The 14,379-nt window shown below is 45.1% G+C and overlaps 1 protein-coding gene across 1 annotated transcript in view; it reads right to left on the reverse strand.

Annotated features, from left to right (window-relative positions):
* LOC142570913 (ornithine decarboxylase-like) overlaps window positions 1-14,379 on the reverse strand; it is a 97,634-nt gene that overhangs the window by 6,999 nt on the left and 76,256 nt on the right. The window contains exons 2-7 of the mRNA XM_075679213.1: window positions 11,956-12,127; window positions 8,162-8,251; window positions 7,457-7,553; window positions 7,253-7,329; window positions 6,891-7,057; window positions 982-1,116 (exon numbers count right to left, since the gene is read on the reverse strand). Of these exons, the coding sequence (XP_075535328.1) occupies window positions 982-1,116; window positions 6,891-7,057; window positions 7,253-7,329; window positions 7,457-7,553; window positions 8,162-8,251; window positions 11,956-12,127 (738 nt within the window). The remainder of the gene's footprint in view (window positions 1-981; window positions 1,117-6,890; window positions 7,058-7,252; window positions 7,330-7,456; window positions 7,554-8,161; window positions 8,252-11,955; window positions 12,128-14,379) is intronic.

The raw sequence follows: 14,379 nt of genomic DNA on the forward strand, positions 1-14,379 counted from the left end.
CTTTCTGATTATGAGGCACGCCGTAGTGGAGGACTCCGGAAATTTTGACCACCTGGGGTTCTTTAACGTGCACCTAAATCTAAGCACACGGGTGTTTTCGCATTTCGCCCCCATCGAAATTCGGCCGCCGTGGCCGGGATTCGATCCCGCGACCTCGTGCTCAGCAGCCCAAAAGAACTTGCGTGTTATACTTCGCCTAAGGAACAGTGCATATCAACAGATTTATTTATTTATTTATTTATTTATTTATTTATTTATTTATTTATTTATTTATTTATTTATTTCTGTTTACAACATGCGAGACCAACTTATCAGTGTCCAAAATTCCGATGAACTGTCTGTCAGAAAAAAATAAGCACCAAAAGAACTGAAACAGAACTAAAGGCATGCGAATGTTCTGGGCGTTCTAGTTAAGGCAGCAACGTTAAGATGCTAAGCAAGGCAATGCAACTATTTTATTCTAATAAACGTATTCGAAGATCGTACGCTGACAAAAAAGACACAAAATAAAAATGTCTAATTGAGATTCTTTCTGTCACTTCTGTTGTGGAACATGGTTTTCGAACTCACATACTTGCGTCAGATACGCCAAGGCAAGGCAACCTTGCTTCTCGGAAATATTGCGGTTAAATTTTGGGGAAGAAATGTCGATAACTCATTCATCATGCACAAGCATTCATTACAAAATGCAAGAGATGAGACTGAACAGGTAGCTGCTACGAAAGTTCTAACTGAGAGCTGGAAGCGCTTGTACACAGAGGCCGAATTGAGCGGCGAGATTCGCACGCGCAAATGTATGGTAACATGGTACCGAACATGTTCTGTTGGTGTTGGAACTATATGTAACATTATAGGCATTGTTGCTCCTTATGAGAACGTCTTTCGCCCATGTATAGCTTTAATCAAAGCAATTACAGAATCGCGTGTTTGTTTTTCTTCTCATGAGAGTAAGGAAACAAATAACACGCAGGCATCACTCACCAGACACCAACCACGTTACAGTGAAGGTCTCGAGCAATTTCCAGAATACGTCTTGCTTCGTCTACGCTGCAGCCGTATTTCTCATTGAATGAAATTTTACAACCTTCGGTGTCGCCTTTTATTCGAAGTAATAGCCTGAAAAGAGGCACTGGCGTCAGAGGTCATTGTTTAATCTTTTAACTTGTGCGGTCATTGTTTAATCTTTTAACATATTAAATGCGCAAATTAAAATTCAAGAAATAGCTCGGTTAGAGCTTTATAGACAAAGAGAGCATGGCACCTGCATTGCATCAGCAAGATCTATTAAAGGGCAAGTACGGAGAGCGAAACGCAAAGCACATATTCACACAAGAAACAAAATTTCATTTGTTCGCAAAATAATGCGACAGAAATTTGCAATGTCGAGCGCACTATTGCCTAACCTGGTTGGCCAATGCAAAACCGCATTTACGAACGAGATTTGTGATTCGGCCCCAGGTTATGGAGAATAATGATCTAGTAAGGTGTCTTAATAAACGAGTTTCTATAGTAAGCAGCCTAAGTAACAGGTCACTCAAAAAAAAAATAATAAGCTTACACCCTCAGGATCTTATCCAGTCCTAAAATAATAATAATCGCCATCGGTCTTGTTTGTGTTTACATTTCAGAGAACTTTCGCTCGCTGCTCTCCTGTCAAAAATGCCATGTCACTCTAATAGCTGTGAAGTCTTGGAGTCTCACTGGAGAACCTACCACCACGGGTTCGAGCTTAGCGAGCCACAGGGCCGCGTCAGCCGTCGCCCTCTAGCGCCGCCGCGCGCGAGCTCAGACCGCAAGAGGCTACCGAGCGACGCTTGCAAGAACACAGTATTGCCCTTGGTTAACTCATACCGTTTATTGTAAATGACGGCACCCGACACTGCACAAACTTCCGGTCCCGGGGCGGCGGGGGACCAAAGGAGTCCCACACCAAGGGCGAAAATTACAGTCAGGGGCGTCTATAGCACGTCCCTGGGAGAGCACAGGCTCAAACTGGGACGTGCCGCTAGGAAAAGTCCCGGCAGCTATGCTACTTGCTCTCGCGATAACCAATGGGCCAACGCGCGAGAGCTCGGGCAATCTCCTTCGGCTTCGGCCTCCGATAAGAGAGGCTCGGCGTGGTACGACCTCGCGCGATCACTAGGCACCCGTTCATCGGCTTAGCGTCCGGACAGGATCAACGTAAGGTATGCGCTCCCCGCACGGGGAAAGGCACCGTGCGTGAGCTAAGTCCTAGTTACAAAGGTGTCGGTGGAGGAATAGAAGCATGTAAGTACTGGGTGCCGTCCCAAGGGAGAAGAGACACGCTAGCGCCACGGGAGTCGCCGCCAGGAGCACCCTGGTGGCGTCTTAGCCCCGCTCTCGCCGCGAACTATCGCGAGTGGAGCGCCACCGCTGACGACTGGTTCGGAGCGACGAGGGAGTGAGGCTTAGGGACGGCAGAACAGGTGAATGGCCCGCGCAATGGCACATCAAATTCCCCAAATCCCCACATAGCGCACATTCCATTCGTGACCGGGAAGTAGTGGGTGTGCAGCGATATAGAAAGGAAAGACAGGCCACACAGATGACTATTATTGCTTGGGGACAACATAAGGCTTAAAGGGAGCAAGGTTATACCATAGAGCTGTCGCCAAGGCCATGGCTACTTGTGGGTCATCCAATGTGAGCAGGCACCTAATTCGCAACTAGTAAACCTGCTCAAAAATTATTGTTTGTAACTTATGAAGGTTTGTACATCTAGGGCCCTATAACGTAAAAGTATTGCAATATGGTTTTATTCCAATCTCATGATGCCAAATTTACGTGACCACCGACGCAAGCATCGGGTGGTGATGCGCAGCATTGCCTGAACAGTGCAATCAAACGCTCTCCTCGTTTATAGGAGGTCACTTTTGCTTGCTTTCCAAACGAATAACATTGCCTACGTTGAACGGTTTTTCTTATCTAACTGGCTGACAAGAGGCGAGGAGTACGCTCAACTGAAGATGTTTTCTTTTATTTATTTATTTATTTATTTATTTATTTATTTGCATAATAATAAGGTTACAAATGGGGATTATACATACATACAGAGGGAGGTCCCATAGTCAACAGACTGTACAGGGGACCTCCCATTACAAATGAGTAAGATATATAAATACAAAGCAGCTGTATGTAAACACCAAAGACACTATATTAAGTTAGTCACTAGCTTACGTTGTAAAATATTTAACGACACAAAGGACTTATTAATATAATGATAACGATCAAATTGTTATATTGAGTGCAAAAATTTACGAAGGTTTGATTTGAATGTGTAAAAATGTAAGAATATTTTAATATGACACGGTAATGAGTTCCAAAGTAGTGTGGCTGAAAAATTAGTAATAAATTTACCATTATTAGTCCTAGGTTTTGGTAGTAAATAGCTGTTGGTAGAAGCGAAACGGGTAGACGTGGAATATGGATACTGGCTGGTAGTAATTATAGGGAATGGGAGCTTTCCGTTAACAGATTTATCAACAAGTATTCCAAGTGAGTATTTATTTAGTTTCTGTAACGATAAAATGCCGTTAGATCTGAGCAATGGAGATGCTTCCGATGTGTAGCTGCTACGTGTAATGATGCGAATTGCTTGATTTCGGGTATTCTGTAGTGGAGATAAATGTGTGGGATACGTGTTTCCTCATGATGATATGCAATAATTAATATGCGTGTGAATAAAAGCGTAGTAGAGGGAGATGAGTGTCTTCATATTAAAAAAATTGAGAACTTTAATTAATATTCTAATTGCATATGCTGCCTTCTTTGTTAAGGATAAAACGTGCTCGTCAAATTTTAGGTGTTTATCTAATATGACGCCAAGAAACAGTACACTATCAGTAGGATAAAGTACACTGGAAGCAAAGGTTAGCGATGGATACACTGAGATATGTTTTTGTTTAGCTGAGAAGATGAGGAAGGTAGATTTAACAGTATTAATGTGTAGTGTGTTTAGTTGGCACCAGGTTACAATATTAGCCGCGTCGTAATTAAGCTTACACATCAATAAATCAAGACTTTTGTCTGATAAGAAGATGGTAGTGTCGTCAGCATAAATGATACAGTCAGAGGACCTTAGGTACTTTGGGAGGTCATTAATGTACATTAAAAACAAGAGAGGCCCTAATATAGATCATTGTGGTACACCAATGTTAGTTGTTTTAGGGTGCGAGTAAGTGCTGGAGATTGATACAGTGTATTCTCTATCTTTGAAATAGTTACGTAGTAATTGCAGTGCCGGGCCAGCTATACCAATAGAGTCTAATTTAGCAAAAAGGATGTTATGAACAAGTGAATCGAATGCTCTAGAAAGGCCAATAAATAATGCGCCAGCGAAATTTCCAGTGTCAATTGCCTGCCGAATTTTGTCTGTTAGAAATATTAATGCTAAATCAGTTGAGTAACCTTCCCAAAACCCAAACTGATACGGTGATAGGATGCAAAATTTTGATAAATAGCTTGATAAGCGTGTTACGATTAGTTTTTGGATAATTTTACTGCAGAATGAAAGTATAGCTATAGGGCGGTAGTTAAATGTTAGACGCTTACCACCCTTCTTGAAAACAGGGATTATTTTGGCTTTCTTCAAAGAACTTGGATAGATTCCTGTTTTAAAGATAAGGTTCACTATGTGACAGAATATTTCAGATATTAGCTACGCTATGGTTTTTATGAGAGATGGGCTGAAGTTATCGAGACCAGGTCCTGTATTTTTTACACTGGAAATGACTGTGACTATGTCTTCAGGTGTTGCCGGATGAAGGAAAAAGCTGTGGAGCACATGGGGGTAAGTCTCGGTCAATGAATTTTCGCACTCTTCATTATCTGCACAAAAGGACTTAATGAAGGAGTTCGCAATCTCCAAGGGATTATCAAGGAGAAGATCCCCCGATTGTATCATAGTTATTTCGGAATTATGATTCGATCGACCTAAAAGAGAGTTTAATACTTTCCATTGCTTTCTGACATCATTATCTGCAGACTTAATTTCATTTTCATAATTCGTCGTTTTAGCCTCTTTGAGTTGTTTTCCTAGTAAGTTAGAATATTTATTACACCTTTCGTGAAGTGCTGTGTTAAAAGGCTGTTTCTTTGTTTTTCTGTAAAGGTTATCTTTCTTCCTTAAGCAATTTATCAAACTAGTGGATAACCATGGGTTACGAGGAGCTGAAAACGTTTTTTTACAATTCATTAGTACCGTCGAATCTGAAATAGCATTAGAAATTATCTGTGAGAATGTATTATAGGCAGTTTCAGGGTTATCACATACCATTACTGGGGACCAGTCTGAAGCGGCAATTAATTCAATAAAAATTGGCGAATTAAACTTCTTGCTGGTGAAGCTTGCATCGGTAGTGCCAGCAGTAGAAGTTAAGCGGACGAATGTTGGATAATGATCGGTTATTGAAGCTTCGACAACACCACAGTCAGGGTTAGTAAGAAGATTGGATACTATGTGGTCGATAAGCGTGCCCTGTTTATCCGTGGGACGAGTTGGAAGAGTAATGGAGATGGAAGAGGAATGGTTTGCGATAGAGCCGAGCCAGCGCACTGAAAATAGATGACCGGATGAAGAGGGAAGTGCTGGTTTCTGCTATTCGTCAGCTGCCCATTACTTAGCTTGCGGTGACTTGTCAAAAATCGGGGTGGCGTGCCACGGACAGTGAAAAATGTCGCTAAAATGGATCCTGAGCAAAGAGGAGTTGGCAGAGCGATGTCGCATACGTGCCGAAAGGGATCGATAACGTTACACAGCCACGCATAAAGTTTTGTTATACGCAAATAAACCGATGGCTCTCCGGCAGGTGCAAGTAGCCAGTGCCTGAACGATTGGCGCAGCCATCTTCTATTCCTTTCGGAACGGGGATCTCTGGCTATACAGAAAAAAAAAATCCTGTTTTGTTCGGCATATTAATGCATCTTGCCAATGCTATCTTGTTTGATCTTCGTTAATACTTGTGTTTTGTTCCAAATGCCCACTCCTGCCTAAGACATGGTAACAAGGCTGGCAGTACTTGTCAAATAAATAAATAAATAAAATCTTTGACGCGTGCACGTCACATTGACGCGGTGAGTTTTTGCGGTTTTGTGACGTCGAGTGATAGGCAGGTGAAGTGTGTGCAGCTTGAAACCTTTGGGCCAATAGCAGAGGGTTAATGGCGAAAGAGCGTCGAATCAGAAATGATTATTTTTCCTTTGTTCGATTGAATCACGCATAATCAATGTGTACACGCCCTGTCAGTTTGAGAGCTATCGTGGTTTCGGTGATGTCGCATGACAGACATTCAAAGTGGAGGTGGTCGAAAAAAGTTTTCGGCCAATCACGGAGGGCTGGTCACAGAATTGGAATAGAAAACTTTGGAATAGCTTTACGTTATAGCGGCGCTGTCCACTTTCACAAATACTTAACATTCGACACTCGTCCCGATTAATCCTCGTCATTTTGTGGCGGGAACGATAACATGGAGTTTGAATTTTTGTGAAGACATTTGCAACACTTACACAATTTACGTAATACAACTTTGTTTCTTATTTTTCTTGAAATGTATGCTGATGTGTTTCATCGGCTTACGTATTGACTACAAAAGACGAAGTGACTAAAGCTTGCCCGGTGATTAACAGTAACAATTGATGATCCACATGAAGTAAACTACGTTGTGTAGATTGGTGTGTCTGAAATGGTGTGTCTAAATGCGTATGCGGTTGTGCTTGGGGAGTGCCCAAACTCTGTACGTTGCTAATAGGAGAAACTACAAGGAAAAAGTCCGCCACATAACAGTAGTGGAGATTACAGGTACCCTTAAATAACGGTACTACAGTTCCGGATTTCGTGGTGCTAGAGCGTGAAAGAAAAGGCTTATTCTTACCTGACGTTCTTGTCCTTGATTTTCTGCAGCTCTTCGGCACAGTCGAAAGTCAAAAGTGTGACGCCGTTTTGTACAGCAAAATTTATGTGGGACGTGCTTTTCACAGTATTCGCGTAGATTATGCGGTCTGGGTGAACACCCATTTCAAGCATAGTCAGTATCTCTGGCTGAAAATAAAATTATGTCCAATTGAACAATGGATGCAGAGCAAGAAAGTTCCGATGAATAGTGATAGTTCGGAAACGCAAATATGAGCTATCAAAGAAGAGGCTGCATCCTGACGTATGAAGAGCTTGCGTGAACTACTTTTCGGGTACAAAATGAACTGGCTATAACTTAGACCTCGGGTATGTTTCACTCACAGTGTTTGAGCAATCGAAGTTTACTCCTCGGGCGTTCAACTCTGCGAGTACCACTGGGTCTCCACATGCCTTTATGGCTGCAAGAGAACAGTACAAGGCTGGAAAGGATATCTCACCTAGAAAAAGCCAGCCATAGCGGTGGTGCTTAGCTTTTACGATAAGAATATGTGCTTCAAATTGTATATGCTGTCAGTCACTTCATACCGTAGAATGGCGTCACACGGGGCAAACACTGGCGCCAGAGATCCACCTTTCGGATGATGTCCCGGAGGTCACAAACAAAAAATGCATCATCTTCATCCTGCAATAGGTAAGATCGAATGGTTACAGACTCACTTAAGGCAATGAATGTTTCCATTGGCATGGTTTACCAGTATCGCACAAGGAGCACTTTGGCGCAGGTCTGTCAGCAAAGCAAGAAACGGCTGCTCGTCTCTGTGCCTTCTTCCATGCGCTAAACATGGACCGTCTCTTATAAACTTGTGCCCATGTCCAGTTAGTCGTAAGGCCTTATGTATGGAGATCTCTGAATTCAAGTAGGATTAACTTAACCGTCATTTCGGCGACTTCAGGTGGGGTGAACACGACCGATTTCAGTTTCAATATTCAACTTCACTAGGGTGGTTGCTTGGGCTAGTTGGTAATGCATGATAAAAAATAGCGTACAGTGCGAAGGACAATGACTGCGAGACGACATACACAGTGCTGTGTATGTCGTCTCTCGCAGTTCTTGTCCTTCGCGCTGTATGTTATTTTTTATTCAACTTCACGTTACGAGACCTTGGTTTTTGATTAGGTCGCATGGCACATCCCATCACTGAACATTTGTCTCAACTTACCGTCCAAATGGAATACGTTTAGATTGTGCGACCGAGCTCAATATCAACAATGCATGTTTCCGTTATATACCTGCCTTTGGTAGATTTCTCGTGCCACTTCTTCAGCAGTTCCGCGGCTAAAGATAGACGTTCCGTTCTCTTGATTTTGGTGTGTCGGGGCCTGCGTAGATCACGGTGAATGCTTAGCGAGAGACAATCAAAGGCAAGAGAAAGAGATAACTTAGCAGCGTCACACTAGTCGTGGCCAGAATACATCTATCCAGCATCTTCCTCGTTTTTTCACGTATCACTCGTAATGAGTGTCATGTTCATGCACCTCTCGGCCAGCTCAGGCAATACCCGTTGAAAGTGGTGCACGTATACCGTTTCTGATTCAATATGTCGCGAGTTTCTTTCCTAGCCGTATTTCAGAGGGTGCATAATGCAATGACGTTAGTGTAATGGGTGCTTTGAGGGCACATCAAAGAACCCCAGATTGTCGAAGATGGACTGTACTCCTCGACTTTGGTGGCTTTACTTCTTTATAAAAAGTAATCACAGCGAAAGGTCGATTTCAATACTGGCATCATTACCGCAAGTATACGTGTATGTCGCATCGCCATATTTCTTAGTGCCCATATTAGCTACCTTATTTCTATCAGAGAGCCGTCATTGATAACATTTTTACTGCATCGTGTACTTTAAGTTGTTCCATAGGTTAACAGAAATGGTATGTCTCATTTGCTAGTGGTATTGTTCGGACGAAACCATCTGAACTGCAAATTATGTTAATATTGGAGCAAAGGAATTATAGGATTTTACGTGCCAAAACCTCTACCGTATTATGCGGCACGCCGTATTGGTGGGCTTCGAAACAATTATGACCACCTGGGATTCTTTAATAACGTGTGCCCAAGGCCCGGTTCACGGGCGTTTTTGCATATGAGCAGCGAATTGTCAGAGGTCTTGTGCATACATGAGGGACTTTTTATATCCTGCTTACTTCTGTATACTTGAAGGGCTCTGAAAATTAGCGCTTTCTTTTCTACTCTGAGCCACGACCCGGAAAAGAGCGTTCTTTCTTGTGAAAACAGCGATTCATAATGGGAGTGACCTTCTTCGAAAAGCTGATTCAGTGGTGGCTGTTACATTTGTTTAGTGATCCTGCAGTAGACTACAGTGCTAAGACGCCTTCGCAATCTCTAGCTGCTTCGTTACATGAAAAGAACCATGTGTAAGCTCTCGACTTGACAGCCTTCTGCTAATTAGGAGTTTCTGCCCTTTGGGTTCAACGGTAGTACGTTTTCAAGCCGGAACACAGTTGTTTCTCGGGGTTTGCATTATAATTCCGGGCCTGCCTGCCATGCTATAGGACACATCTTGATATACCGATAAATTCACGGATGCAATTAGCTGCACTGGAAATGACGTGCCGGTAGAGACGAATCATGGTGTGAACATGTGCGATGACGAACGCTATTCGTATTGAGCAATTGGAAGTAGGGAAATAAAGTTGGGTGGTTTCTTTGGTTGCATATATGTGCTTCAGTGACGTAACATTGATGAGTACAAAAAATAAATCAAACCGCGGAGATAATTTGTGCCCCTCTGAAGCCAGCCAACACAAGTAATTGAAACTAATTAAGAATTGCTTATTGTGACGCATTCGAATGCTATACCAAGGCCAGCGCTTGCGTGGGGCAGTTTTCGAGTGCAACCAAGTGCCCCTGTTTATCAATTACAATTCCCCCTTGCTGGTCTCTGGATGCCCTGAAAGAAACAAACGTTACTAAATCAATAAGATTAGTGTTTTACAGGATTTCTTTTTTCATTCTTTTTGTCTGCGATTTTCCGCAGTCCGAAAGTGTTCTAAGAGTGCAGCAGGCGCCCAAAAAGAATTATTACATCATTCAACGAAACAACGTATGTCTAGGCACTTCGTAAGCCTTTTGTGTACTGCTTATTTGAGCAAAAACATACTATTCAACAAGTGCAATAAATGCGAAACTTGAAGTGCACACTTTGCACTGTGCCCTTCAACTTCCCATTGTTTGTGTTCACTTCATGTGAATTTTCTTCAACATTAAGCTCAAAACCTCCGAAGAGCCAGTCTGACACGTGCTGAACATTCTGTAGTATAGCGCCATGGGCAAGACCAACCTATGGTCAAGACCAACAGAGGCCACCGAAAACGGCTCACGACAGGCGACACCGCAGCTGTCGCCACTTAGTACATATGGTCAATGTAACCACGTGACGACTGCCGCTGTACACGCGTTATGTTAGGCTAGCATCTCCCCTCAGGGACAATTTCAACAACGGCCATATTATTGCTAGCTGAATCACCAGCTGCCTGTAAATGCAAGCGCCATGGGCTGAATAGTGTACTAGTTCCTCCCTTGCGCGTTGGTCACGCTGCACTGTGCAGTGGCCGCCTAAATAAAAGGTCTCTGTAAGACTAAGTGTGTAAAGTGGGTGGTCAAGCCACCCCGCGCGTACCAAATGGGGGTAGTTATCGTGCTCCTTTCAACAAAACAGTTGGCTTATTATTTTGCCAGGGGCAACGAGAGGCTACAGCTAAGGAAGGCCAGCCACTTATATCTGACAGAACCATACGTTCGGTATGTTAGTATTTCATACTTATGAGAACCGCACAAAACAACACAGGATGAAGAGGAGGACTGGACAGACGCAGCGCTGAATAGCAACAGACATATTTATTGAAATACGAGAGTAAGCAGACCACTAGGCTACATGTGACCAAAAAAGGGCCGAGGGGGTGCTAGAGTACTATAGATGTGTAACAAAGGATTCCATTTCTATGCTCTTCAGTGCAACAGATGGTGTCGCGACGCACTCGTCACCTGACCTATACATGAACATTGCTTTCGCAATCTCGCGTGTCTATATATGTATGGGGTCACTACATGAAGGGAGCTGTCCACATCTTTCATGTTGTGTTACTTTTTACTATAACTGATGCATCAAGCTCAACTATTTACGCGTCAATGCCTTGATATGGTTGCGCGGTCACAGGAATTTGCTAAAGACGCGTACAAAATACCATGGGATGTGCGAATGTGTGCCATACTTTAACCTTGTGCCATTTCACCAAACAAGCACCTTGGCGGGGAGGCATGACATTACACATGCATGTTCTTCCATACTCGTTTGCCTGCCAATAAATGAAGTTCTACCCATCCTGCAGTCATAATCGCGACGACTGTAGAAGATTACGCCATAGAAGCAGGAGCGCGGTATTTATTTACCCTTACGCTTACGCCTTCTTTAGAGCGAAAAAGGCATAAATTTCTCTATGACTCACACCTTCACACTCAAAAGGGCATAAACATGAGTTATAAACAAATTTACACCTTCTGTCAATTTCGAGGGTGTAAATTATAATTTACAGTTCACGCTGCATAGTCGCACGTTATAACAGCTGAAAAAGACAACGCTCTCCTAGCGTAGTCTTCTGAAATCATCACGATTCCTACAGCAGGCAGGCAACAGTTAAGTGGGCAAATTAGCAGACACACAAGCATCAAAGGACACTCATGCTCAATGTTATGTCTCGAAAATGCATTTTGGTTTGTGTTCGCAGATGCCATATTATTTTGTCCTCGCCTGTACCTTACAACAAGCCGCCGTGGCTGCACTCAAATTAAACTGAACTTGCGTGCTTTCAAGTAGGTTCCAAACCAAACCACAGCCATGACATAAGCGCAACAATGAACTCGAAGGTGAAACTGAAAACGCAGAATACAAGGAAAAGCTTCGTGACCACTGGAATTGAGAGTCAGCGTGACAAGTCCAGGAAATATTTTTTTGAAGCACATGAAAGTTCAGGTCACTGTAAGATTGAGGATATATACTTTCACGGACCGAGCTTAGAGTTGAAGTCCGGCGCCCGCCGCCTGGCGCCTCCGAGACCTGATCCTGGCGTGTTGGCCTCCAGGCACCTGAGGTGGGGCCGTTGCGAGGGCGCAACTTCTTCAGCAGTCTGTGAGGTTCCATGCAACTGGTCCCAGCTTGTCGATCTTGTCGCCACGGTGACCTGAAAACAGTACCAAACCTACTTGTTTATTTCGTTTCTGATATAAATGGGTTTCTCCGGCGAGGCTGAGGTAGGAAATATCTCAGCTACTCCGTGTTGCTCTGGTGTGCAGCAATAAATAATTCTTATGCAAATAATTATTAATAGAAGTGATATTGCCACCTGGTGTTTTGAGTCAGCGAACATTCAGCATTGCGTGCCCAGCAAAACGGCGAAGAAGACGACGAAGTCGAAGATCCCGCGCCAGCTGGAGAACCGTCACTCAGTGCTTGGCATTTTTCGTCTCTGGCTGATCGTACTGTCACTTACTCTTGTGTTAGCGCGTGACAAACTGGTGGAGGTGCGGGGTAATCTAATCTATGCACCACACCCCTCCGAGCAGCAGGAGCTCCAGCCCCGTACCGGTGGTTAGGCCTGTACACCGCGCCAGCAGAAGGATACGTGGACAAGCCCCTGAGTTTGGACTCCTCCCAGATAAAATGGCAGCTCCAACCACGCCAACAGATATGGAAGGCCCAACGCCGATTCATTGTCCGCTACTGAATCCGCGAACACCAAATCCCTTCCACGGCGCCATAGATGAGGATGTTGAAGATTGGCTGGTCCACTATGAACGTGTTGCCGCGTTCAACAAGTGGGATGACGCAGAGAAACTGAAAAACGTATATTTCAGCCTTAACGATGGTGCACGTGTTTGGTACGAGAACCATGCAGATGCCCTAAATTCATGGGCAGAATTCAAACGCCGGATTCTTGAGATGTATGCGAGCCCTGATCGCCGGGAGCGAGCTGAGCGTGATCTCCAGTCCCGTAAACAAATGCCGAACGAAGGTGTCGCAATGTATGTCGAGGACATGACGCGTCTCTTTCGACGAGCCGACCCCAGCACGTCGGAAGAGAAGAAGGTGCGGTACCTGATGCGCAGAGTGAAAGAGCAGCTGTTCGGCGGTCTCGCGCGCAGTCCTCCCAAGACTGTGTCAGAATTTCTTTCCGAGGCCGTCACCATGGAACAGACGCTTCGGCAGCGGGCACCTTCATACGAACGCCAAGTGAACGCTGCCTCGCCTACGGACTTCTTCGGAACTTTCGGGGGCCACGTCGATTTCTTTCGAGAGCTCATTCGTTCCGTAATCCGCGAAGAACTCCAGAATCTGTCGGCACCCTCACAGCCGACGCTCAACTCCTTGTGCAGCGTTCTCCGTGACGAACTCCAGCAAGCGCTAAGAGAACCACCCTTCAACACAGAAGCTCGACCGCTAAGAACTGACAGCTCCCGTATGTCGTATGCGCAAGCTTTGAGGCAACCTGCCCCACCTCACTCCCCGCTTCGCACCGCGTGCCCGGCCATGCTAGAGCCCGTTTAAGCGGCCTCGTATTACCAGGACTACCGAAAGACCCCAAGGAAATCAGACGTGTGGCGGGCACCCGATCGCTGTCCCCTTTGCTTTCACTGTGGCGAAGCTGGGCACGTCTACCGACAGTGCTCCTACGAGAGCTCGGACTACGCGGATTTTCAGCAAACTCGCCGCAACCTAGGTTCGGCCAGCGTCCTCCTGAAATTGAACAATACGTTGCCCAGCAGTGCGGATCCCCATCAACTCGACACCAGTCACGCTCCCCTTCGCCGCGGCGGTTTTCTCCGACTCGCCGTACGTATTCGAGCGTGGTGCGGGGTCGGTCGCCCAGCCCGCGCCGGGAAAACTAACCACAGCGGCCTTCGGGGGCGAGGCCGCTCAGTCTGGACGTGCTCAAGGACCCCCCCTGACACGTACGCGGACCGATGATACATCGACGACGACAGTACCTGCTGATTACAGAAAAAGAATTTCCTTGGACATTCCTGTACTGCTCGACGGTCGTGAATTGACTGCTTTAGTGGACACTGGAGCGGATTATTCTATAATCACCGAAAAACTGGCCACCCTTCTGCAGAATGTGACGGCGCCTTGGAATCAAACGCCAGTTCGTACAGCTGGCGGCCACATCGTCACCCCACTCGGCATGTGCACGGCAAGAATACAGATTCGCGGCTCTACATTTGTTGCCAGCTTGAGCATTCTTCCTCAGTGTTCTCGAGACCTAATCATCGGCATGGACTTTCTCAGGGAGCACGGAGCTATCATCGACATTCGACAACGCCTCGTCACTTTCTCGACAAAGAGCGCCGCAGCGACGACCAACACCATCTACCCTCGAGCACCTCTTCGTGTCATCGACGACGCTGTCACGTTACCACCACGCGCAAGTGTCGT

The sequence above is a fragment of the Dermacentor variabilis genome, chromosome 2 (genome assembly GCF_050947875.1).
Source record: "Dermacentor variabilis isolate Ectoservices chromosome 2, ASM5094787v1, whole genome shotgun sequence".
NCBI classification, from domain to species: Eukaryota; Metazoa; Arthropoda; class Arachnida; order Ixodida; family Ixodidae; genus Dermacentor; species Dermacentor variabilis.